Source organism: Nerophis lumbriciformis, linkage group LG17 (assembly GCF_033978685.3).
Source record: "Nerophis lumbriciformis linkage group LG17, RoL_Nlum_v2.1, whole genome shotgun sequence".
In the NCBI taxonomy this organism is placed as follows: Eukaryota; Metazoa; Chordata; class Actinopteri; order Syngnathiformes; family Syngnathidae; genus Nerophis; species Nerophis lumbriciformis.
The window spans coordinates 44316358-44343583 of record NC_084564.2 but is presented as its reverse complement, the minus strand read 5'-3'; the positions used below and the strand labels follow the sequence as shown (position 1 = coordinate 44343583).

General features: G+C 40.1%; 1 protein-coding gene across 1 annotated transcript in view; it reads left to right on the top strand.

The window, feature by feature from the left end:
* Positions 1 to 198: 198 nt before the first annotated feature.
* serpinf2b (serpin peptidase inhibitor, clade F (alpha-2 antiplasmin, pigment epithelium derived factor), member 2b) overlaps positions 199 to 27226 on the top strand; it is a 33679-nt gene continuing 6651 nt past the window's right edge. The window contains exons 1-8 of the mRNA XM_061973219.1: positions 199 to 296; positions 486 to 555; positions 614 to 684; positions 767 to 841; positions 920 to 1184; positions 3843 to 3986; positions 4090 to 4278; positions 8862 to 9004. Coding sequence (XP_061829203.1) covers positions 631 to 684; positions 767 to 841; positions 920 to 1184; positions 3843 to 3986; positions 4090 to 4278; positions 8862 to 9004 — 870 coding nt within the window. The 5' untranslated portion in view covers positions 199 to 296; positions 486 to 555; positions 614 to 630. The remainder of the gene's footprint in view (positions 297 to 485; positions 556 to 613; positions 685 to 766; positions 842 to 919; positions 1185 to 3842; positions 3987 to 4089; positions 4279 to 8861; positions 9005 to 27226) is intronic.

Here is a 27226-nt window from a genome sequence, read left to right as displayed (position 1 = left end):
TTATTTACGAATGTTCCATTCACTTTTGCAAAGAAGCCGTCATATTTTCCGGGTGAGACAAAAAAAAAAGATATATGTTATAAATGTTATCCACGCCTTTTGGGCTACAATATTCAACTGCATTTACAAACAAATAGTGGCTTCAATGAGGCCCCAATCAATAGAAGTTGATCTTTAACTGTTTGCTGTGCATGTGCCAATCTTTTACTCTGAGGAATTCTGCCATTCGCAGTCACTTTGTCGCTCCTTTTTTTTGGACAAGACACCAGCTTTTTTTTATTTTAAAAAAACGAAAGGTAAGAAAAAAAAAAAGACTTACACTTCCTTACTAGCGCAATGTTGATGGCATATGTCACCACGTGTACTTGACTAAATCTGCCTGGCGTGTTTTTAGTTAACCTTGGGAAGGTTGGAGGTGCAAGGCTATGGACTGTTAAGGTCCACATCTTTTTTTTGAAGAAAAGGCTTCTTTTCCAATGTTTCAGGCACGCCAGGAAAGAGCGTGGGTGACTACTAGAAAGTTAAAGCTGAAGAAAAAACTAAGAATCTACAAAGGTATTTTGGATTGATTGTATTTCTGTACAATAAGTAAAAGCGCCATGTCTTTTTACAGCTACGTTACGTTAGGACATGGACCTTCGTCTTTCACTCCTCTTCATCTGTCTCTACAACCAAGGAGTGATTGTAAACCACCTCTTACTACTCTCAAATTCTCCTTTCCTTATCGTAAAAGCCACATCTCTTTTGTTTTTCCCACATTTGACAGAATGCTCAGGTGTCAGAAGATGAGTCAACCCCATCGGTGCCTCTTGTTCCTTTAATACCCAGCCAGCCCAAAGAGGTTAGAGGCCATCTTCGACCCTTTTCTTTCCATTTGCTTGATCAGTCCAAATAAGCCGTGTTAAAAAAATCTCTCTAGAAAAACGAAACCACACCGCAGTCAGACGTCACAAGTACCACAAGTCCACCTTTATTGATGACGAGCCCACCTGAGGAAAACTCGGAGGAGGAGGACGAAGGTTGCGCAAGCATCGGCCGCAGTCCGGAATCCACGGAGGCCATTGCGGCCTCCGTCCAGAAACTGGGTCTCCAACTGCTGCGGCATCTGAACACCACGCCGGAGAAGCCCAATGTCATCATATCGCCTCTGAGCATCTCTCTAGCACTCTCCCAACTCGCTCTAGGTATGCTCGTGGCAGCTGATGCTACATTTACACCTGCCGTCATAACATGTTAAGTAACATTTGCAGCTTCTCGCCATTGCAAATTGCAATCATGATGAACAGTTTGCTCAATTAGAACTCACCCAAGGCCGTAGAATCCTCACTCTACACCAGTGTTTTTCAACTAGTGTGCCGTGAGATGATCTCATTTCACCTACCGTATTTTCCGCACCATAAGCCGCCCTGGGTTATAAGCCGCGCCTTCAATGAACGGCATATTTCAAAACTTTGTCCACCTATAAGCCGCCCCGTGTTATAAGCCGCATCTAACTGCGCTAAAGGAATGTCAAAAAAACAGTCAGATAGGTCAGTCAAACTTGAATAATATATTAAAAACCAGCGTGATGTGGGCGCGCATGGAGTCGTATATCAACATGGACGGAGCTGCGTGAAAAAAGCCACCCGGCCTCTTCGCGTAAACTTCCCTTAACCACTCGCTCACCTTTTCTTCATCCATCCATCCCTTCGAGTTAGCTTTTATGATGACGCCGGCTGGAAAGGTCTCTTTTGGCAAGGTCTTCCTTTTGAATATCACCATGGGTGGAAGTTTCTGGCCATTAGCATGGCAAGCTAGAACCACAGTGAAGGATGACTTCTCATTCCCTGTGGTGCGAATATTCACCGTACGTGCTCCCGTTGTATCCACAGTGCGGTTCACAGGAATATCAAAAGTCAGTGGAACCTCGTCCATGTTGATAATGTTCTCTGGCCGGATCTTTTTTTCAGCTATCTTGTTTTTACAATATGCACGGAAAGTAGCCAGCTTTTCTTGAAAGTCTTTAGGCAGTTGCTGTGAAATAGTAGTCCGTGTGCGGATGGAGAGATTGCGTCTTTTCATGAACCGGAAACCTGTCGCTTAGTAGGAGCCATTTTGTGGTCTTTACAGATGTAAACACACAAAGGAAATGAAACGTAATATCCGCGCGCTTCTTCTTCTTCTACGGGGGCGGGTGGTTGCTTACAGTAGAAGAAGAAGCGCTTCCTCTTCTATGGGGGCGGGTGCTTACCTTGGCAGTTGCTTGCGTAGAAGAAGAAGCACTTCCTCTTCTACGGGGAAAAAAGATGGCGGCTGTTTACCGTAGTTGCGAGACCGAAACTTTATGAAAATGAATCTTAATATTAATCCATATATAAAGCGCACCGGGTTATAAGCCGCACTGTCAGCTTTTGAGTAAATTTGTGGTTTTTAGGTGCGGCTAATAGTGCGGAAAATACGGTATTTGGGTTAAAAATATGTTTTGCAAAGCAGTAATTATAGTCTGCAAATGATGTGTTGTTGTTGAGTGTCGGTGCTGTCTAGAGCTGGGCAGAGTAACCGTGTAATACTCTTCCATATCAGTAGGTGGCAGCAGGTAGCTAATTGCTTTGTAGATGTGGGAAACAGCGGGAGGCAGTGTGCAGGTAAAAAGGTGTCTAATGCTTAAACCAAAAATAAACAAAAGGTGAGTGCCCCTAAGAAAAGGCATTGAAGCTTAGGAAAGGCTATGCAGAACAAAACTCAAACTGAACTGGCTACAAAGTAAACAAAAACAGAATGCTGGACGACAGCAAAGACTTACTGTGGAGCAAAGACGGCGTCCACAAAGTACATCCGTACATGACATGACAATCAACAATGTCCCCGCAAAGGATAAAAACAACTGAAATATTCTTGATTGCTAAAACAAAGTAGATGCGGGAGATATCGCTCAAAGGAAGACATGAAACTGCTACAAGAAAATACCAAATAAAGAGAAAAGGCCACCAAAATAGTAGAGCTAAAACACTACACACAGGAAAACAGCAAAAAAGTCCAAATAAGTCAGGGTGTGATGTGACAGGTGGTGACAGTACACCTACTTTGAGACAAGAGCTATATTGATACAGTACATCTACTTTGAGACAAGACCTATATTGATACAGTACATCTACTTTGAGACAAGACCTATATTGATACAGTACATCTACTTTGAGACAAGACCTATATTGATACAGTACATCTACTTTGAGACAAGACCTATATTGATACAGTACATCTACTTTGAGACAAGACCTATATTGATACAGTACATCTACGTTGAGACAAGAGCTATATTGATACAGTACATCTACTATGAGACAACACCTATATTGATACAGTACATCTACTTTGAGACAAGACCTATATTGATACAGTACACCTACTTTGAGACAAAACCTATATTGATACAGTACATCTACTTTGAGACAAGACCTATATTGATACAGTACACCTACTTTGAGACAAGACCTATATTGATACAGTACACCTACTTTGAGACAAGACCTATATTGATACAGTACACCTACTTTGAGACAAGACCTATATTGATACAGTACACCTACTTTGAGACAAGACCTATATTGATACAGTACACCTACTTTAAGACAAGACCTATATTGATACAGTACATCTACTTTGAGACTAGACCTATATTGATACAGTACATCTACTTTGAGACAAGACCTATATTGATACAGTACACCTATCTTTTACATATGAAAATAAAAGAGACACAATTTGCCATGCAGATGTTCTTGGTAGTAATTAACAGCATTTTTGTGAAGGCAGGATTTTGAATACAAAGTTTAGTCCAGTATTTACCTGTCTTTCCTTCCCAGGTGCCGTCAATGAGACGGAGGAGCTGCTCATGCACCATCTCCATGACAACACTCTCACCTGCTACCACCATTCTCTGAATCACATCTTAGCGCAGCTTCGAAACAGCGACCTGAAAATTGCCACTCGCATCTTCTTGCGTCAAGGTCCTAAAAAAAAAAAAAAAACCTCCCTTTGTTTCACGTCTGCTGCTACTGTGGAACCATGGCGGCTTTGGCTCAAACGTACACGTCTTTTTTCTGGTTCTAGGGTTCAAGCCAAAGGAAGACTTCCTCAATGAATCCAAGCGGTTGTACGACTCAGAACCGGCAGTTTTGGAGAACGTGAAAGACGTCAACGACTGGGTGGAGAACGCCACCAATGGGAAGATGACGAACTTTCTGTCCGCACTTCCACCCAACTTTCTACTCATGCTCATCAATGCTGTGCATTTTAAAGGTGAGTCACCAACCAGCCAAGACTCACACATTACCTGCACAATCTACATCCATATGTTACATTTACAAGGGTGTAGACGAGAGATGCGCGGTTTGCGGACACAACCGCGGATAAACCGCGGGTCGGGGCGGGTAAAAATAGATTTTAAATAGATTAGGGCTGCAGCTAACGATTATTTTTCTATCGATTAATCTATAGATTTTTTTTTTTTTTTCGATTAATCGGTTAATCTATAGATTATTTTTTTCGATTAATCTATAGATTATTTTTCCTTTTACCGATTTTTTTTTTTAATTTAAAATGAAGAGGAAAAAATAAATGTAGGCCAGTTTTTTTCAAAAGGCATGGCTTTTATTTACAAAAAAAAAAGTATGGCCACTCAGTCAACATTGACAACAACATGACAAAATATTCTGTAACAATGTAAACATTTAAAACTTTTAACATTTAACAAAATTAAAAGTAGCTTATTTGCTTTTTAATGTGCAAATATAAAAGTAAACATCCAGTGCAAATCTTAATATTCTGCAATAGTATAAGCATTTCAAAAGTAAAAGTATTGCTTATTTTGCTTTAAAATGTGCAAAAATAAAGATAAACATCCAATACAAAAAAGTGCAAAACGGAAATATTCTGTAACAAGTGTAAACATTTCAACAAAAGTAAAAGTATTGCTTATTTGCTAAAATGTGCAAAAATAAAGCTAAACATCCAATACAAAAAAGTGTACAGTGTAAACATTTCAACAAAAGTAAAAGTATTGCTTATTTTGCTTAATAACACAACAATGATAGTATGATTAAAGTGAAAGTTAATTGTTGGTTTGTACATAGTATATGTAACTGTTAATGTTGTAAAAGGTATTTGCACAACTAATTAACGTTAGCGTTTGTGACACGTCTTGTGCCGTGGGGTTCTTTCAGGACCGACAGACTGAACGCCAGACGGCTTTGCCAGGTTTACAATCTTTTAATTTTACACAAAGTCTTTTCTCTTCCAACTGCGCGGATCGCGCACCTGGGCACGATTGCGGCGTCGCTCCCGGCGCGCCCCGCCTCGCCGCTCGCTCGCCGCCGCCGCCGCCTCTCCACAGCGTTAAAGAGGAGCGCGTCTTTGTAAACACTGAACAGGCACGCCAAACGCGCCTCTCAGAGCGAAACGGTGCTTTAGTTTATGAATTTACAACGCAGATACAAATGACACATTCATGTTTTTGTGTAATAATGACAACGTATACGCACGCGGACGATTGACTAGTTGATGGTGATGGCAAGAACGCTGTCGGGGGTTTTCTTTTCAAATGTTCCTTCATAGCCGTTGTGCTGCTATGATAGGCCATTTCCGCTCGACACAGTGTGCATACAACAACATTATTAGGCCGTTTATTGAAATACTCCCACACTTTTGACGACTTTTGGCGTGCTTTTTTCCCCTCGCTCGCATCGTCTGCTTTGCGCTCCGCCATGACAGTAAAGTAGTGTGATGTAAATATGCGACGCGCCGACGCACAAAAACGGCGTCGACATATTTACGTAACCGATGACGTCGACTACGTCGACGCGTCGTTTCAGCCTTAAAATAGATGCGGGCGGGTGAACCAATTCGGAAATATAAATACATAGTTAAATGTTGTTAACCACATACGAAAAACGAGCAGCACTCTTTGAAACAGTCAATTATTAATCAGGCACCGCGTCCCAGCAACAAGTGGCGCAAGTGAGCGCTCCTTCAGCGCAGCAGGGCGCATTTTAGAGGCCAGGCGCTCTCGTCTGAATCCTGGCACTGTAGATGCCATTTTATTCCTGCATAGTGCTTAAAAAAAAAAAAGTAAGTAGACATACGGTTGGATATGTTAAAGGAATTAGTCTACGTTACCTATAGGCTATACCAAATAAGCCCATGTCTAACCTACAGGTAAAAGCCAGTAAATTAGAATATTCTGAAAAACTTGATTTATTTCAGTAATTGCATTCAAAAGGTGTAACTTGTACATTATATTTATTCATTGCACACAGACTGATGCATTCAAATGTTTATTTCATTTAATTTTGATGATTTGAAGTGGCAACAAATGAAAATCCAAAATTCCGTGTGTCACAAAATTAGAATATTACTTAAGGCTAATACAAAAAAGGGATTTTTAGAAATGTTGGCCAACTGAAAAGTATGAAAATGAAAAATATGAGCATGTACAATACTCAATACTTGGTTGGAGCTCCTTTTGCCTCAATTACTGCGTTAATGCGGCGTGGCATGGAGTCGATGAGTTTCTGGCACTGCTCAGGTGTTATGAGAGCCCAGGTTGCTCTGATAGTGGCCTTCAACTCTTCTGCGTTTTTGGGTCTGGCATTCTGCATCTTCCTTTTCACAATACCCCACAAATTTTCTATGGGGCTAAGGTCAGGGGAGTTGGCGGGCCAATTTAGAACAGAAATACCATGGTCCGTAAACCAGGCACGGGTAGATTTTGCGCTGTGTGCAGGCGCCAAGTCCTGTTGCAACTTGAAATCTCCATCTCCATAGAGCAGGTCAGCAGCAGGAAGCATGAAGTGCTCTAAAACTTGCTGGTAGACGGCTGCGTTGACCCTGGATCTCAGGAAACAGAGTGGACCGACACCAGCAGATGACATGGCACCCCAAACCATCACCCAACCATGCAAATTTTGCATTTCCTTTGGAAATCGAGGTCCCAGAGTCTGGAGGAAGACAGGAGAGGCACAGGATCCACGTTGCCTGAAGTCTAGTGTATAGTTTCCACCATCAGTGATGGTTTGGGGTGCCATGTCATCTGCTGGTGTCGGTCCACTCTGTTTCCTGAGATCCAGGGTCAACGCAGCCGTCTACCAACAAGTTTTAGAGCACTTCATGCTTCCTGCTGCTGACCTGCTCTATGGAGATGGAGATTTCAAGTTCCAACAGGACTTGGCGCCTGCACACAGCGCAAAATCTACCCGTGCCTGGTTTACGGACCATGGTATTTCTGTTCTAAATTGGCCCGCCAACTCCCCTGACCTTAGCCCCATAGAAAATCTGTGGGGTATTGTGAAAAGGAAGATGCAGAATGCCAGACCCAAAAACGCAGAAGAGTTGAAGGCCACTATCAGAGCAACCTGGGCTCTCATAACACCTGAGCAGTGCCAGAAACTCATCGACTCCATGCCACGCCGCATTAACGCAGTAATTGAGGCAAAAGGAGCTCCAACCAAGTATTGAGTATTGTACATGCTCATATTTTTCATTTTCATACTTTTCAGTTGGCCAACATTTCTAAAAATCCCTTTTTTGTATTAGCCTTAAGTAATATTCTAATTTTGTGACACACGGAATTTTGGATTTTCATTTGTTGCCACTTCAAATCATCAAAATTAAATGAAATAAACATTTGAATGCATCAGTCTGTGTGCAATGAATAAATATAATGTACAAGTTACACCTTTTGAATGCAATTACTGAAATAAATCAAGTTTTTCAAAATATTCTAATTTACTGGCTTTTACCTGTATATATGATAGTATATATCTGTATCATGAATCAATTTAAGTGGACCCCGACTTAAACAAGTGTAAAAACTTATTGGGGTGTTACCATTTAGTGGTCAATTGTACGGAATATGTACTGTACTGTGCAATCTACTAATACAAGTCTCAATCAAACCATCAATCAAAGAACCTTCCAGAAGGACAACTATCTCCACAGCCATCCACCAATCAGGCCTGTATGGTAGAGTGGCCAGACGGAAGCCATTTCTTAGTCAAAGTTTGCCAACATGCACCTGAAAGACTCTCAGACCATGAGAAACTGAATTCTCTGGTTAAGTTAAGTTCAAGTTCAAGTAGTGTGGTGAAATTATTCTCTGCATTTGACCCATCACCCCCCTGGGAGGTGAGGGGAGCAGTGAGCAGCAGCGGTGGCAGCGCCCGAGAATCATTTTTGGTGATTTAACCCCCAATTCCAAGCCTTGATACTGAGTGCCAAGCAGGGAGGTAATGGCTCCCATTTTTTATAGTCTTTGGTATGACTCGGCCCGGGGTTTGAACTCACAACCTACCCATCTCAGGGCGGACACTCTTAACTCTAACTCTGAGTACGTCTTTGGCGTGAATGCCAACAATACCATCCCTACAGTGAAGCATGGTGGTTGGCAGCATCATGCTGTGGGGTTGTTGTTTTTTTGGGCAGCAGGAACTGGGAGACTAGTCAGGATAGAGGGAAAGATGAATGCAGCAATGAACAGAGACATCCAACCTGACATGTAACCCAACATTTTGGATTCAGGCTGTAACATGACACAATGTGTCAAAAATGAAGCGCTGTGAATACTTTGTGGATGTTCTGCACATCCATACAAGTTCCATTTCCAATAGACAGGTTTACCAGAGATATCCAGCCTTTGCAATCCTAGTCACTGCCGTCGTGTCCTTGGGCAAGGCACTTGGTGCACAATGCTCAAGTGCCACCGACACTCCAGTAAATTGAAGATAATGTGTTTCACTATGTAAAGCGCTTTGAGTCACTAGAGAAAAAGCGCTATATAAATATAATTCACTTCCCAAACGTGAACTCAGTTACTTTATTGTCCACAGGCGAGTGGGAAGCTCGCTTCGACCCCGCTTCAACCAACAAGGGTGCGTTCTACCTCGATGCCAAGCACATGGTTGAAGTTGACATGATGGAAGATGCTAAACATCCTTTACGTCTACTTACTGACAGCGAACTGGAGGCTCAGGTAAGTTACCTTTCAAGGCATTTACGTCTACTTACTGACAGCGAACTAGAGGCTCAGGTAAGTTACCTTTCATGGCATTTAAGGAGGCGTGTGAGCGAGGAAGTGCCCACAACACAGGAGCATGTTACAACAAAATGGCAATAATGGTAATAGACAACATAGCAACAATGGTAATAGACAACATAGCAATAATGGTAATAGACAACATAACAACAATGGTAATAGACAACATAGCAATAATGGTAATAGACAACATAGCAACAATGGTAATAGACAACATAGCAACAATGGTAATAGACAACATAGCAATAATGGTAATAGACAACATAGCAATAATGGTAATAGACAACATAGCAATAATGGTAATAGACAACATAGCAATAATGGTAATAGACAACATAGCAATAATGGTAATAGACAACATAGCAATAATGGTAATAGACAACATAGCAATAATGGTAATAGACAACATACACTCTTAGAAATAAAAGTGCTAAGTAGAACCATATATGGTTCTTCGGCTCGTCCTCATAGGAAAACCCTTTTTGGCTCCAGGTAGAACCTTTTTATAAAGGTTCCACCTGGAACCCTTTTGGAGGGTTCTACCTAGAACTGTGTGTGTAAGGTTCCACCCAGAACCCCCCATGAGAGGTTCTACAAAGAACCCACGCAGGGAGTTCCACTAAGAACCCTTTTGTATTTCAAGGGTTTCATCTAGAACCCACACAGGGAGTTCCACTAAGAACCCTTTTGTATTTCAAGACTTTCATCTAGAACCCACGCAGGGAGTTCCACTAAGAACCCTTTCGTTTGTCAAGGGTTTCATCTAGAACCTATGCAGGGAGTTCCACTAAAAACCCTTTCGTATTTCAAGGGTTTCATCTAGAACCCACGCAGGGAGTTCCACTAAGAACCCTTTCGTATTTCAAGGGTTTCATCTAGAACCCACACAGGGAGTTCCACTAAGAACCCTTTTATATTTCAAGACTTTCATCTAGAACCCACGCAGGGAGTTCCACTAAGAACCCTTTTGTATTTCAAGACTTTCATCTAGAACCCACGCAGGGAGTTCCACTAAGAACCCTTTCGTATTTCAAGGGTTTCATCTAGAACCCACACAGGGAGTTCCACTAAGAACCCTTTTGTATTTCAAGACTTTCATCTAGAACCCACGCAGGGAGTTCCACTAAGAACCCTTTCGTATTTCAAGACTTTCTTCTAGAACCCACGCAGGGAGTTCCACTAAGAACCCTTTCGTATTTCAAGGGTTTCATCTAGAACCCACACAGGGAGTTCCACTAAGAACCCTTTTGTATTTCAAGGGTTTCATCTAGAACCCACGCAGGGAGTTCCACTAAGAACCCTTTCGTATTTCAAGGGTTTCATCTAGAACCCACACAGGGAGTTCCACTAAGAACCCTTTTGTATTTCAAGACTTTCATCTAGAACCCACGCAGGGAGTTCCACTAAGAACCCTTTCGTATTTCAAGACTTTCTTCTAGAACCCACGCAGGGAGTTCCACTAAGAACCCTTTCGTATTTCAAGGGTTTCATCTAGAACCCACACAGGGAGTTCCACTAAGAACCCTTTTGTATTTCAAGACTTTCATCTAGAACCCACGCAGGGAGTTCCACTAAGAACCCTTTCGTATTTCAAGGGTTTCATCTAGAACCCACACAGGGAGTTCCACTAAGAACCCTTTTGTATTTCAAGGGTTTCATCTAGAACCCACACAGGGAGTTCCACTAAGAACCCTTTTGTATTTCAAGACTTTCATCTAGAACCCACGCAGGGAGTTCCACTAAGAACCCTTTCGTATTTCAAGGGTTTCATCTAGAACCCACACAGGGAGTTCCACTAAGAACCCTTTTGTATTTCAAGACTTTCAACTAGAACCCACGCAGGGAGTTCTACTAAGAACCCTTTCGTATTTCAAGGGTTTCATCTAGAACCCACACAGGGAGTTCCACTAAGAACCCTTTCGTTTGTCAAGGGTTTCATCTAGAACCTATGCAGGGAGTTCCACTAAGAACCCTTTCGTATTTCAAGGGTTTCATCTAGAACCCACACAGGGAGTTCCACTAAGAACCCTTTCGTTTGTCAAGGGTTTCATCTAGAACCTATGCAGGGAGTTCCACTAAGAACCCTTTCGTATTTCAAGGGTTTCATCTAGAACCCACACAGGGAGTTCCACTAAGAACCCTTTCGTATTTCAAGGGTTTCATCTAGAACCCACACAGGGAGTTCCACTAAGAACCCTTTTGTATTTCAAGACTTTCTTCTAGAACCCACGCAGGGAGTTCCACTAAGAACCCTTTCGTATTTCAAGGGTTTCATCTAGAACCCACACAGGGAGTTCCACTAAGAACCCTTTTGTATTTCAAGACTTTCTTCTAGAACCCACGCAGGGAGTTCCACTAAGAACCCTTTCGTATTTCAAGGGTTTCATCTAGAACCCACACAGGGAGTTCCACTAAGAACCCTTTTGTATTTCAAGACTTTCTTCTAGAACCTACGCAGGGAGTTCCACTAAGAACCCTTTCGTATTTCAAGGGTTTCATCTAGAACCCACACAGGGAGTTCCACTAAGAACCCTTTCGTTTGTCAAGGGTTTCATCTAGAACCTATGCAGGGAGTTCCACTAAGAACCCTTTCATGTTTCAAGGGTTTCATCTAGAACTCACACAGGGAGTTCCACAAAGAACTCTTTCATGTTTCAAGGGTTTCATCTAGACCTGACACAGGGGGTTCTAAAAACATCCCTTTTCAAAGGTTTTCACCGATAACCGTCTTGTCTTCTGAGGGTTCTATAAAGAACCATATTGTATTCTACAGATCAGTTTAGTTCATATTATATTGTGGTCATTTATCATGTTGACATTGAACAAACATTCAAAACATTTTAATGAGAAAAACATTTATTTAAAGATAGGCACCATTATTGGCAAATGTTATCAGGAAGTATGTCCCTGGTGACACAGGATCTTATCCATGCTTTCAACAATCCCTGAAGAACTCTTTCTTCCAAAAACGGTTCTCTGGATCAAAATAGTTCTTACTGGAACCCTTAGTGTTAGTGAGAACCCTTTTAAAACCAATTATTCAGAAAAGGGGTTTTAAAGGGTTCTCTGGATCAAAATGGTTCTTACTGGAACCATTAGCGTTACCAAGAACCCTTGAAAAACCCTTTCTTCGGGAAAGGGTTTTTCAGAAGCAAATGGTTCCAGTTAGAACCTCAGCCCTTGTAGAAGAACCCTTTTAGAACCCTTATTTCTAAGAGTGTAGCAATAATGGTAATAGACAACATAGCAATAATGGTAATAGACAACATAGCAATAATGGTAATAGACAACATAGCAATAATGGTAATAGACAACATAGCAATAATGGTAATAGACAACATAGCAATAATGGTAATAGACAACATACACTCTTAGAAATAAAAGTACTAAGTAGAACCATATATGGTTCTTCGGCTCGTCCTCATAGGAAAACCCTTTTTGGCTCCAGGTAGAACCTTTTTATAAAGGTTCCACCTGGAACCCTTTTGGAGGGTTCTACCTAGAACTGTGTGTGTAAGGTTCCACCCAGAACCCCCCATGAGAGGTTCTACAAAGAACCCACGCAGGGAGTTCCACTAAGAACCCTTTCGTATTTCAAGGGTTTCATCTAGAACCCACACAGGGAGTTCCACTAAGAACCCTTTTGTATTTCAAGACTTTCATCTAGAACCCACGCAGGGAGTTCCACTAAGAACCCTTTCGTATTTCAAGGGTTTCATCTAGAACCCACACAGGGAGTTCCACTAAGAACCCTTTTGTATTTCAAGACTTTCTTCTAGAACCCACGCAGGGAGTTCCACTAAGAACCCTTTCGTATTTCAAGGGTTTCATCTAGAACCCACACAGGGAGTTCCACTAAGAACCCTTTTGTATTTCAAGACTTTCATCTAGAACCCACGCAGGGAGTTCCACTAAGAACCCTTTCGTATTTCAAGGGTTTCATCTAGAACCCACACAGGGAGTTCCACTAAGAACCCTTTTGTATTTCAAGACTTTCATCTAGAACCCACGCAGGGAGTTCCACTAAGAACCCTTTCGTATTTCAAGGGTTGCATCTAGAACCCACACAGGGAGTTCCACTAAGAACCCTTTCGTTTGTCAAGGGTTTCATCTAGAACCTATGCAGGGAGTTCCACTAAGAACCCTTTCATGTTTCAAGGGTTTCATCCAGAACCCACACAGGGAGTTCCACAAAGAACTATTTCGTATTTCAAGGGTTTCATCTAGAACCCACACAGGGAGTTCCACTAAGAACCCTTTCGTATTTCAAGGGTTTCATCTAGAACCCACACAGGGAGTTCCACTAAGAACCCTTTTGTATTTCAAGACTTTCTTCTAGAACCCACGCAGGGAGTTCCACTAAGAACCCTTTCGTATTTCAAGGGTTTCATCTAGAACCCACACAGGGAGTTCCACTAAGAACCCTTTTGTATTTCAAGACTTTCATCTAGAACCCACGCAGGGAGTTCCACTAAGAACCCTTTCGTATTTCAAGGGTTTCATCTAGAACCCACACAGGGAGTTCCACTAAGAACCCTTTTGTATTTCAAGACTTTCATCTAGAACCCACGCAGGGAGTTCCACTAAGAACCCTTTCGTATTTCAAGGGTTTCATCTAGAACCCACACAGGGAGTTCCACTAAGAACCCTTTCGTTCGTCAAGGGTTTCATCTAGAACCTATGCAGGGAGTTCCACTAAGAACCCTTTCATGTTTCAAGGGTTTCATCTAAAACTCACACAGGGAGTTCCACAAAGAACTCTTTCATGTTTCAAGGGTTTCATCTAGACCTGACACAGGGGGTTCTAAAAACATCCCTTTTCAAAGGTTTTCACCGATAACCGTCTTGTCTTCTGAGGGTTCTATAAAGAACCATATTGTATTCTACAGATCAGTTTAGTTCATATTATATTGTGGTCATTTATCATGTTGACATTGAACAAACATTTTAATGAGAAAAACATTTATTTAAAGATAGGCACCATTATTGGCAAATGTTATCAGGAAGTATGTCCCTGGTGACACAGGATCTTACCCATGCTTTCAACAATCCCTGAAGAACTCTTTCTTCCAAAAACGGTTCTCTGGATCAAAATAGTTCTTACTGGAACCCTTAGTGTTAGTGAGAACCCTTTTAAAACCAATTATTCAGAAAACGGGTTTTAAAGGGTTCTCTGGATCAAAATGGTTCTTACTGGAACCATTAGCGTTACCAAGAACCCTTGAAAAACCCTTTCTTCGGGAAAGGGTTTTTCAGAAGCAAATGGTTCCAGTTAGAACCTCAGCCCTTGTAGAAGAACCCTTTTAGAACCCTTATTTCTAAGAGTGTAGCAATAATGGTAATAGACAACATAGCAATAATGGTAATAGACAACATAGCAATAATGGTAATAGACAACATAGCAATAATGGTAATAGACAACATAGCAATAATGGTAATAGACAACATAGCAATAATGGTAATAGACAACATAGCAATAATGGTAATAGACAACAGCAACAATGGTAAGGAAACAATGATCACATGTTAACACCATGAATACAACAGCAAGTCAAATTAAATAACCTCATCTCTATATTTAAGCAGTGTTTAATGTTAAACACTTTAATCAATAAAAATAACAAAAAGGTAGCAAAACAATTTAGGCTGATTTTATTTATTTTATTATTAAAACAAGGAAGTCAGCTACAATGAGCACACTTTGTAGAGCACAGCTTTGAAGTCTGATACTGCATGATACTGATGAAGCATTTTTTGTAGGGTTCACACGCAATTTGAACCCCTCTCAGACATCACATTTAGTTCAAACATTCTCATGTTGCACAATGAGATGTAAACATGGGATAAAGTCTTCATTCCTGTGTATAAACGATATATTCTTTACTCTACTAACAGTGTTTCATGATAAATGAACATTGTGAATAAAGGACAGTAGAATAAGCACACATCAGATTGAGGTGTAACAAGCTGGGATTGACACTGTGTGGTGTTGCAGGTGTGTGACTGTCAATGTAGCCATTAACACATCAGTGGTAAGTGCCATGAGCAGGTGATGGTGCAGGTGATGGTGTTGGTATGCCAGATGACAAATAATAGCTTTGTGTGTCAGATAATGAGCAGTTCTTTAGATGTCATGTTCCCACTAATGTTTGTGGTGTGCTTATGTCTGAATAGAAACAATAAAGTGATGGATGAAAGTCCTCTCCTCTTTGAAGCGTCTCCACAGACGTTACAATAATAGTTTGATCTGTGGGGGCCAATTGTTGTCACCTGTCACTCACACGTCACACACAAAGTCCTGCACAACTAATAGTTATGTCTTTATTTTGTCAGGAGCTCAGATTGGATTTTATTTTGTGAGCAGGCGCACACCTTAGATCACACCTGGGCAAATGAAGGCCCGGGGGCCACATGTGGCCCTTTAAGCTTTTCAATCTGGCCCGCCGGACATTCCCAAATCATTTATTGAGATGTTTAAGATGTAAAGTGTAGCTGCCATTATGATGTGCACTCATCTTTTATAATGACCAACTATACTAAGTCTTTACATGCTTGGAATCTGCATCATATACTAGTTACTATGCTCATCTAATTAGTTACTATGCTCATCTAATTAGTTACTATGATCATCTAATTAGTTACTATGCTCATCTAATTAGTTACTATGCTCATCTAATTACTTACTATGGCCATCTAATTAGTTACTATGCTCATCTAATTAGTTACTATGCTCATCTAATTAGTTACTATGATCATCTAATTAGTTACTATGCACATCTAATTACTTACTATGGCCATCTAATTAGTTACTATGCTCATCTAATTAGTTACTATGCTCATCTAATTAGTTACTATGATCATCTAATTAGTTACTATGCTCATCTAATTAGTTACTATGATCATCTAATTAGTTACTATGCTCATCTAATTAGTTACTATGCTCATCTAATTAGTTACTATGATCATCTAATTAGTTACTATGCTCATCTAATTAGTTACTATGCTCATCTAATTAGTTACTATGATCATCTAATTAGTTACTATGCTCATCTAATTAGTTACTATGCTCATCTAATTAGTTACTATGATAAGCTAATTAGTTACTATGGTAATCTAATTAGTTACTATGGTCATCAAATAAGTTACTATGGTCATCTAATTAGTTACTATGGTCATCTAATTAGTTACTATGCTCATCTAATTAGTTACTATGATCATCTAATTAGTTACTATGCTCATCTAATTAGTTACTATGCTCATCTAATTAGTTACTATGATCATCTAATTAGTTACTATGCTCATCTAATTAGTTACTATGCTCATCTAATTAGTTACTATGATAAGCTAATTAGTTACTATGGTAATCTAATTAGTTACTATGGTCATCAAATAAGTTACTATGGTCATCTAATTAGTTACTATGGTCATCTAATTAGTTACTATGGTCATCGAATTAGTTACTATGGTAGTCTAGTTAGCTACTATTGTCATCTAATTAGTTACTATGGTCATCTAATTAGTTACTATGGTCATCTAATTAGTTACTATGGTCATCGAATTAGTTACTATGGTAGTCTAGTTAGCTACTATTGTCATTGAATTAGTTACTATGGTCATCTAATTAGTTACTACAGTCATCAAATTAGTTACTATGGTCATCTAATTAGTTACTATGGTCATCTAATAAGCTACTATGGTCATCTAATTAGTTACTATGGTCATCTAATTAGTTACTATGCTCATCTAATTAGTTACTATACTCATCTAATTAGTTACTATGGTCATCTAATTCGTTTCTATGGTCATCTAATTAGTTACTATGATAAGCTAATTAGTTACTATGGTAATCTAATTAGTTACTATGGTCATCAAATAAGTTACTATGGTCATCTAATTAGTTACTATGGTCATCTAATTAGTTACTATGCTCATCTAATTAGTTACTATGATCATCTAATTAGTTACTATGCTCATCTAATTAGTTACTATGCTCATCTAATTAGTTACTATGATCATCTAATTAGTTACTATGCTCATCTAATTAGTTACTATGCTCATCTAATTAGTTACTATGATAAGCTAATTAGTTACTATGGTAATCTAATTAGTTACTATGGTCATCAAATAAGTTACTATGGTCATCTAATTAGTTACTATGGTCATCTAATTAGTTACTATGGTCATCGAATTAGTTACTATGGTAGTCTAGTTAGCTACTATTGTCATTGAATTAGTTACTATGGTCATCTAATTAGTTACTATGGTCATCTAATTAGTTACTATGGTCATCTAATTAGTTACTATGGTCATCGAATTAGTTACTATGGTAGTCTAGTTAGCTACTATTGTCATTGAATTAGTTACTATGGTCATCTAATTAGTTACTACAGTCATCAAATTAGTTACTATGGTCATCTAATTAGTTACTATGGTCATCTAATAAGCTACTATGGTCATCTAATTAGTTACTATGGTCATCTAATTAGTTACTATGCTCATCTAATTAGTTACTATACTCATCTAATTAGTTACTATGGTCATCTAATTCGTTTCTATGGTCATCTAATTAGTTACTATGCTCATCTAATTAGTTACTATGGTCATCTAGTTAGTTACTATGCTCATCTGATTAGTTACTATGATAAACTAATTAGTTACTATGGCAATCTAATGAGTTACTATGGTCATCTAATTAGTTACTATGGTCATCTAATTAGTTACTATGCTCATCTAATTAGTTTCTATGGTCATCTAATTAGCTTCTATGGTCATCTAATTAGTTACTATGGTCATCTAATTAGTTACTATGATAAACTAATTAGTTACTATGGCAATCTAATGAGTTACTATGGTCATCTAATTAGTTACTATGGCCATCTAATTAGTTACTATGCTCATCTAATTAGTTACTATGGTCATCTAATGAGTTACTTTGGTCATCTAATTAGTTACTATGCTCATCTAATTATTTACTACGGTCATCTAATTAGTTACTATGCTCATATAATTAGTTACTATGGTCATCTAATTAGTTACTATGGTCATCTACTTAGCTACTATGGTAGTCTAGTTAGCTACTATTGTCATTGAATTAGTTACTATGGTCATCTAATTAGTTACTATGGTCATCTAATTAGATACTATGGTCATCTGATTAGTTACTACAGTCATCAAATTAGTTACTATGGTCATCAAATTAGTTACTATGGTCATCTAATTAGTTACTATGGTCATCTAATAAGCTACTATGGTCATCTAATTAGTTACTATGGTCATCTAATTAGTTACTATGATAAGCTAATTAGTTACTATGGCAATCTAATGAGTTACTATGGTCATCTAATTAGTTACTATGGTCATCGAATTAGTTACTATGGTCATCTAATTAGTTACTATGGTCATCAAATTAGTTACTATGGTCATCTAATTAGTTACTATGGTCATCAAATTAGTTACTACAGTCATCAAATTAGTTACTATGGTCATCAAATTAGTTACTATGGTCATCTAATTAGTTACTATGGTCATCTAATTAGTTACTATGGTCATCTAATTAGTTACTATGATAAGCTAATTAGTTACTATGGCAATCTAATGAGTTACTATGGTCATCTAATTAGTTACTATGGTCATCTAATGAGTTACTATGGTCATCTAATTAGTTACTATGGTCATCTAATGAGTTACTATGGTCATCTAATTAGATATTATGGTCATATAATTAGTTACTATGGTCATCTAATGAGTTACTATGGTCATCTAATTAGTTACTATGGGCATCCAATTAGATACCATGGTCATCTAATTAGTTACTATGGTCATCTAATGAGTTGCTATGGTCATCTAATTAGTTACTATGATAAACTAATTAGTTACTATGGCAATCTAATGAGTTACTATGGTCATCTAATTAGTTACTATGGTCATCTAATTAGTTACAATGGTAATTGAATTAGTTACTATGGTAATGTAATTAGTTACTATGGTCATCTAATTAATTACTATTGTACTATAATTAGTTACTATGGTCATCTAATTAGTTACTATGGTAATATAATTACTTATTATGGTAATCTAATTAGTTACTATGGTAATATAATTACTTATTATGGTAATCTAATTAGTTACTATGGTAATATAATTACTTATTATGGTAATGTAATTAGTTAGTGCTCCCCTCACCTCCCAGGGGGTGAACAAGGATGATGGGTCAAATGCAGAGGACAAATTTCACCACACCTAGTGTGTGTGTGTGTGTGTGTGTGTGTGTGTGTGTGTGTGTGTGTGTGTGTGTGTGTGTGTGTGTGTGTGTGTGTGACAATCATTGCTACTTTAACTTTACTTTAATGTAAGTCCGCTCAGACGAGGTACCAAGCAGTGTGGGTGGGGAGTGTTTCCACAGAGTGTTTCCAGAGTGTGAAATGTGGGTGTCAGGGACAGACGTGGAAGGAGATTTTGACAACAAAGTTGTAAAGTTTAGTGATATATCACATATATCACATTGTAGCTGGCTTTATTTTACTCTTCATGTTCATATTTCACTGTTTGTTGCATTTTTGTTGTGTTTGGCTTGATTGTAAAATATGTGGATGGAGAGGGGGTGTGACGTTCATATGTTGTCAATATTCACTGTTTTATCCTTCATAGTTAATATTGTAACATTCTTTATTTTCATCTACATTCTGGCTGTCTCATTCAGTACAATTAAATGTTAAGGCGGTCTGTCATAACGTTTTTAGCTTTCAATCAGACATTATTGTGAGGATTTATATTAGTGTTCCTAAAAATAGATATACTGGCCCCCAGACACATTTGTTAATTTGGACCTTCGAGTCAAATGAATTGCCCAGGCCTGCTTTAGAGGATGGATGGTAATTAAGTTGGTCCAGTCCAGACAAATAGTGAGCTGAGTTCATAGAAGCAACATTCAAAAGTCAACTGCTCAGCACAGCTGAAATGTTTTGCTTTACAAAACAGCAGCATCTATTCTCTAGTCAGTGTTAGTTATCTGCATTCAAGATATGTCGTATAAAGATGGCATCTTTAACTGCCATTATCAATCAATCAAAGTTGATTTATATGGCCCTTAATCACAAATGTCTCAAAGGGCTGCACAACGACTCAGATCTCACATCTACATTTACCGTATTTTCCGCACCATAAGGCGCCCTGGGTTATAAGCCGCGCCTTCAATGAACGGCATATTTCAAAACTTTGTCCACCTATAAGCCGCCCCGTGTTATAAGCCGCATCTAACTGCGCTAAAGGAATGTCAAAAAAACAGTCAGATAGGTCAGTCAAACTTTAATAATATATTAAAAACCAGCGTGATGTGGGCGCGCATGGAGTCGTATATCAACATGGACGGAGCTGCGTGAAAAAAGCCACCCGGCCTCTTCGCGTAAACTTAAACTTACCTTAACCACTCGCTCATCTTTTCTTCATCCATCCCTTCGAGTTAGCTTTTATGATGACGCCGGCTGGAAAGGTCTCTTTTGGCAAGGTCTTCCTTTTGAATATCACCATGGGTGGAAGTTTCTGGCCATTAGCATGGCAAGCTAGAACCACAGTGAAGGATGACTTCTCATTCCCTGTGGTGCGAATATTCACCGTACGTGCTCCCGTTGTATCCACAGTGCGGTTCACAGGAATATCAAAAGTCAGTGGAACCTCGTCCATGTTGATAATGTTCTCTGGCCGGATCTTTTTTTCAGCTATCTTGTTTTTACAATATGCACGGAAAGTAGCCAGCTTTTCTTGAAAGTCTTTAGGCAGTTGCTGTGAAATAGTAGTCCGTGTGCGGATGGAGAGATTGCGTCTTTTCATGAACCGGAAACCTGTCGCTTAGTAGGAGCCATTTTGTGGTCTTTACAGATGTAAACACACAAAGGAAATGAAACGTAATATCCGCGCGCTTCTTCTTCTTCTACAGGGGCGGGTGGTTGCTTACAGTAGAAGAAGAAGCGCTTCCTGTTCTATGGGGGCGGGTGCTTACCTTGGCGGTTGCTTGGGTAGAAGAAGAAGCACTTCCTCTTCTACGGGGAAAAAAGATGGCGGCTGTTTACCGTAGTTGCGAGACCGAAACTTTATGAAAATGAATCTTAATATTAATCCATATATAAAGCGCACCGGGTTAAAAGCCGCACTGTCAGCTTTTGAGTAAATTTGTGGTTTTTAGGTGCGGCTAATAGTGCGGAAAATACGGTACTTGTCTTTGACGTGTGACCGCTATGTGTTGTTACGTTTAATATCTTTATTTTCTACAAGTTGTAAGCTGCTAACATCTTCCCCGTGAGAAGTTCAGAGTATAAATGCCACTCTGGATATACAAACTAGTTTTTAACGTATGAATGTGCCCCACAGAACTAGTACAGGACCAGCACTTAATGATCTGTGCTACACCTCCATGCTACTCCTTCATGCTACACCTTCATGCTACACCTTCATGCTACACCTTCATGCATTTGTCAACAGGAATGAGAGTTTTTCATCAGGGATTTTTTAACAACACTCAGTAAAGGTTTGGGAACTGAGGAGACACATTTTTGAAGCTTCTCAGGTGGAATTCTTTCCCATTCTTGCTTGATGTACAGCTTAAGTTGTTCAACAGTCCGGGGGTCTCCCTTCTGCTATTTTAGGCTTCACACATTTTCAATGGGAGACAGGTCTGGACTACAGGCAGGCCAGTCTAGTACCCGCACTCTTTTACTATGAAGCCACGTCGATGTAACACGTGGCTTGGCATTGTCTTGCTGAAATAAGCAGGGGCGTCCATGGTAACGTTGCTTGGATGGCAACATATGTTGCTCCAAAACCTGTATGTACCTTTCAGCATTAATGGTGCCTTCACAGATGTGTAAGTTACCCATGTCTTGGGCACTAATACACCCCCATACCATCAAACATGCTGCCTTTTACACTTTGCGCCTAGAACAATCCGGATGGTTCTTTTCCTCTTTGGTCCGGAGGACACGACGTCCACAGTTTCCAAAAACAATTTGAAATGTGGACTCGTCAGACCACAGAACACTTTTCCACTTTGTATCAGTCCATCTTAGATGAGCTCAGGCCCAGCGAAGCCGACGGCGTTTCTGGGTGTTGTTGATAAACGGTTTTCGACATCGCATAGGAGAGTTTTAACTTGCACTTACAGATGTAGCGACCAACTGTAGTTACTGACAGTGGGTTTCTGAAGTGTTCCTGAGCCCATGTGGTGATATCCTTTACACACCGATGTCGCTTGTTGATGCAGTACAGCCTGAGGGATGGAAGGTCACGGGCTTAGCTGCTTACGTGCAGTGATTTCTCCAGATTCTCTGAACCCTTTGATGATATTACGGAGCGTAGATGGTGAAATCCCTAAATTCCTTGTAATAGATTCTTGAGAAAGGTTTTTCTTAAACTGTTCAACAATTTAGTCACACATTTGTTGACAAAGTGGTGACCCTCGCCCCATCCTTGTTTGTGAATGACTGAGCATTTCATGGAATCTACTTTTATACCCAATCATGGCACCCACCTGTTCCCAATTAGCCTGCACACCTGTGGGATGTTCCAAATAAGTGTTTGATGAGCATTCCTCAACTTTATCAGTATTTATTGCCACCTTTCCCAACTTCTTTGTCACGTGTTGCTGCCATCAAATTCTAAAGTTAATGATTATTTGCACAAGAACATCAAATATGTTGTCTTTGTAGCATATTCAACTGAATATGGCTTGAAAAGGATTTGCAAATCATTGTATTCCGTTTATATTTACATCTAACACAATTTCCCAACTCAAATGGAAACGGGGTTTGTACTTTGTTTTAGCAATCAAGAATATTTCAGTTGCTTTTATCCTTCTTTGTAGGGACATTGTTGATTGTCATGTCATGTTCGGATGTACTTTGTGGACGCTGTCTTTGCTCCACAGTAAGTCTTTGCTGTCGTCCAGCATTCTGTTTTTGTTGACTTTGCAGCCAGTTCAGTTTTAGTTTCGTTCTGCATAGCCTTCCCTAAGCTTCAATGCCTTTTCTTAGGGGCACTCATATGGAAACGGGGTTTGTATAAAGTATTCACACTGCTTCACTTCTTCCACATTTTAAGTCACAGCCAAATTATTACAGCCTTATTCCAAAATGGAATACATTCATTTTTGTCCTCAAAATTCGACACACAATAACCTGTAATGACGATGGGATTGTTTTTTTTTTCAATTTTGCAACTTTATTAAAAATGTAAAAAGCACATAAGTATTCACAGCCTTTGCTCAATACTTAGTTGATGCACCTTTTGGCAGAAATTACAGCCTCAAGTATTTTTTAATACAATGCCACCAGCTTGGCACACCTATCTTCCTCTCATTCCTCTTTGCAGCACCTCTCAAGCTCCACCAGGTTGGATGGGAAGTGTTGGTTTTCATCCAGGATGTCTCTGTAAATTGCTGCATTCATCTTTCCCTCCATCAGGTTGGATGGGAAGCGTTGGTTTTCATCCAGGATGTCTCTGTAAATTGCTGCATTCATCTTTCCCTCCATCAGGTTGGATGGGAAGCGTTGGTTTTCATCCAGGATGTCTCTGTACTTTGCTGCATTCATCTTAATCTAGTCAGGGAGGTGACCAAGAACCTGTTGGTCACTCTGTCAGAGCTACAGCATTCCTCTGTGGAGAGGAGAACCTTCCAGAAGGACAACCATCTCCACAGCAATCCACCAATCAGGCCAGACCGAAGCCGTTTCTTAGTAAAAGTTTGCCAACATGCACATGAAAGACTCTCAGACCACTCAAAACAAAGTTCTCTGGTCTGCGAGGCGAGTTAGGATAGAGGGAAAGATGAATGCAGCAATTTACAGAGACATCCTGGATGAAAACCAACACTTCCCATCCAACCTGGTGGAGCTTGAGAGGTGCTGCAAAGAGGAATGAGAGGAAGATAGATGTGCCAAGCTTCTGGCATCCTATTCAAAAAGACTTGATGCTGTAATTTCTGCCAAAAGGTGCATCAACTAAGTATTGAGCAAAGGCTGAGAATACTTATGTGCTTTTTACATTTTTAATAAAATTGCAAAATTGAAAAAAAAAAAAAATCCCATTGTCATTACAGGTTATTGTGTGTCGAATTTTGAGGACAAAAATGAATGTATTCCATTTTGGAATAAGGCTGTTAACAAAACAAAATTGTGGAAAAAGTGAAGCGCTGTGAATACTTTCCTGATGCACTGTTTTATCCATCCATCCATTTTCTACCGCTTGTCCCTTTCAGGGTGGCGGGGGGTCACTGGAGCCTATCTCAGCTGCATTATTTGCTGTGAAAATGATAATAAAATATGTTTTGCAGGCTACAAACGCTCCTTTTGTGTTGCTGACGTACACAAAGCCAGTAAGCACAAAAGTGCCCTAAAAACGTATTTGTAAAAATGAATTTGTGAAAAAAATATATATATCTTTTTTTAGATGAAAGCATTTTCTTTTTTGTGAATACATTTGTACATACTTGCCAACCTTGAGACCTCCGATTTCGGGAGGTGGGGGGTGGGGGCGGGGGCGTGGTCGGGGGTGGGGCGGGGGGCGTGGTTGGGGGTGTGGTTAAGATATATATATATATATATATATATATATATAAGAAATACTTGACTTTCAGTGAATTCTAGCTATATATATATATATATATATATTAGAGATGCGCGGTTTGCGGGCACAACCGCGGAGTCCGCGGATTATCCGCGGATCGGGCGGATGAAATTTAAAAAAATTAGATTTTATCCGCGGGTCGGGTCGGATCGGGTCGGGCGATTGAAATAAAAAAAAATTAGATTTTAAATAGATTCAGGCGGGTGGCAGTTAAACCAATTGGTAAATATATATACATAGTTAAATGTTGTTACCCACATACGAAAAACGAGCAGGCACCTGCAGCATATGCCACAACAGAAGAAAAAAAAAAGAAAAGAGATGGACACTTTTACGGAGCGGAGAAGGAACGCCTCGCCGGGGTCCGGGACCGAGGCCCCTTCCCCCGAGAGGGCCCCACCGGGAGCCGTAGCTGAGGCGATCCGCGAGAAGGGCCCGACGCACGTCCAGGGTCACCACCACGCCCACCGCACCGACACCCCGCCTCGTCCGCCTTCGCCGCGGCCGGCGTCACGCGCAGCAGGTAAGCAGCTTACCTGCCCGCCACCCCTGTTGCCGGGGGCTCGTAACAGGGGTCACTCCGCGCGCTCCGCCCGCACAGCTTACCTGCCCGCCACCCCTGTTGCCAGGGGCGCGTAACAGGGGTCACTCCGCGCGCAGTGCGCTCACGAAAGGGGTGGGGCTCACCCCGGTTGATATAGACAGCAGGACGGTGGCCATGGAAGTCGGAACCCGCTAAGGAGTGTGTAACAACCCACCTGCCGAATCAACTAGCCCTGAAAATGGATGACGCTGGAGCGTCGGGCCCATACCCGGCCGTCGCCGGCAGCGAGACGCGCTTGGAGGTGCGCTCAGCGCGGCTCCCATATGATTGCGCACTGGTGTGCGTCTGGGCCGTGACAGCGTGGCACGCGAATGTCTGTGCTGCATTGGATCAGTCTCCTTTCTTTAACAGGCAAAAGCTTTATAACCTCACTAATGCCTTGCATCGTCTATATTAGATATATAACAACGGGCGGGTGCGGGCGGATGCGGTTCTGATCAAATGTTAGATCGGGTGGATTGCGGATGGTTGACGACTTTCTGATGCGGTTGCGGATGAAATAATTGCCTATCCGCGCATCTCTAATATATATAGATTTTTTTTAAATTACTAAAAAAATCAGGATTTGATAGTGAGAAAAAAACATTTTTTAACACCCCTAATTATTATATACTGTATGATAGTTTGTAAAAAATAACAATAAATACTAAATATCTGCTTGTCAGCTTGACTTACCATTTCAAAGCAAGTTATGCATCAATTTGTACGTACAAAAGTCAAATAACCAAATGCATAGGCAATAATGTAATGATACTTTTGTATTCTTACATTCACTGTTACGAGCCCTCCATGAAGACAAGCTGGTAAAAGTCATCTGCAATTTTGCGCAAAAGACGGAAGGATGTCTTTTCTTAGTGATTGCTGCAGTGTTGTAAGCACACTGCAAAAAGTCAGTGTTCAAAAACAAGGGAGAAAAAAAATACAAAAATGAGGGGTATTTTATTTGAATTAAGCAAAATGATCTGCCAATAGAAGAAGAAAATTCAGCTTGTCAAGACTTTCCAAAACAAGTCAAATTAGCTAACCTCAATGAACCCAAAAATACTAGAGATGGCCGATAAATGCGTTAAAATGTAATATCGGAAATTATCGTTATGGTTGGGGGTTTTTATCGGTATTGTTTTTTGTTTTTTTTTCCTGTTTTTTTAATTAAATCAACATAAAAACACAAGATACACTTACAATTAAAGCTGCAAGCAGCGTTGGTCGGGCCCGCGTATTTGGCAGGTGCTAGTCCTAAGTGTCCCAATACTTTTGTCCAGTTTTAGTCCCAAGTGTCCCAATACTTTTGGCAAGTTGTAGTCCTAAGTGTCCCAATACTTTTGGCCAGTTGTAGTCCCAAGTGTCCCAATACTTTTGTCCAGTTTTCGGCCTAAGTGTCCCAATACTTTTGTCCAGTTTTAGTCCCAAGTGTCCCAATACTTTTGGCAAGTTGTAGTCCTAAGTGTCCCAATACTTTTGGCAAGTTGTAGTCCCAAGTGTCCCAATACTTTTGTCCAGTTTTCGGCCTAAGTGTCCCAATACTTTTGTCCGGTGGTAGTCATAAGTGTCCCAATACTTTTGTCTAGTGTACCTACCTTGTCTGCATTGTGTGGGCACGTTGGTGCTTCCTGCTTTTAAAAAAACAGCAGCGCAGCAGCATCAGTGCAGCGGGTCTTTGAAGGGTCATAAAATCAAAACCGGAGCAGGTATTAAAATGCTGTTCTGTTATTTTATACACAAGGGTTTAATCTCTCTCCTGTGTTAGTTTGAAGGCGAAACGACAAACGCGCTCAGAGGAGATAGTTTTTGAAGGAAGGTGACCGGTTTTTACAAATAATTTGTTTTGAAGGGGGAATAGCAAACTTTCTGTTGATTTTTGCTGGGGGTTGTCAATTTATGAAATGTAGGCCTAGGTGAGACCTACATAGAGGTTTTTGTTTCATGTCTCTCCGACCTTCTCA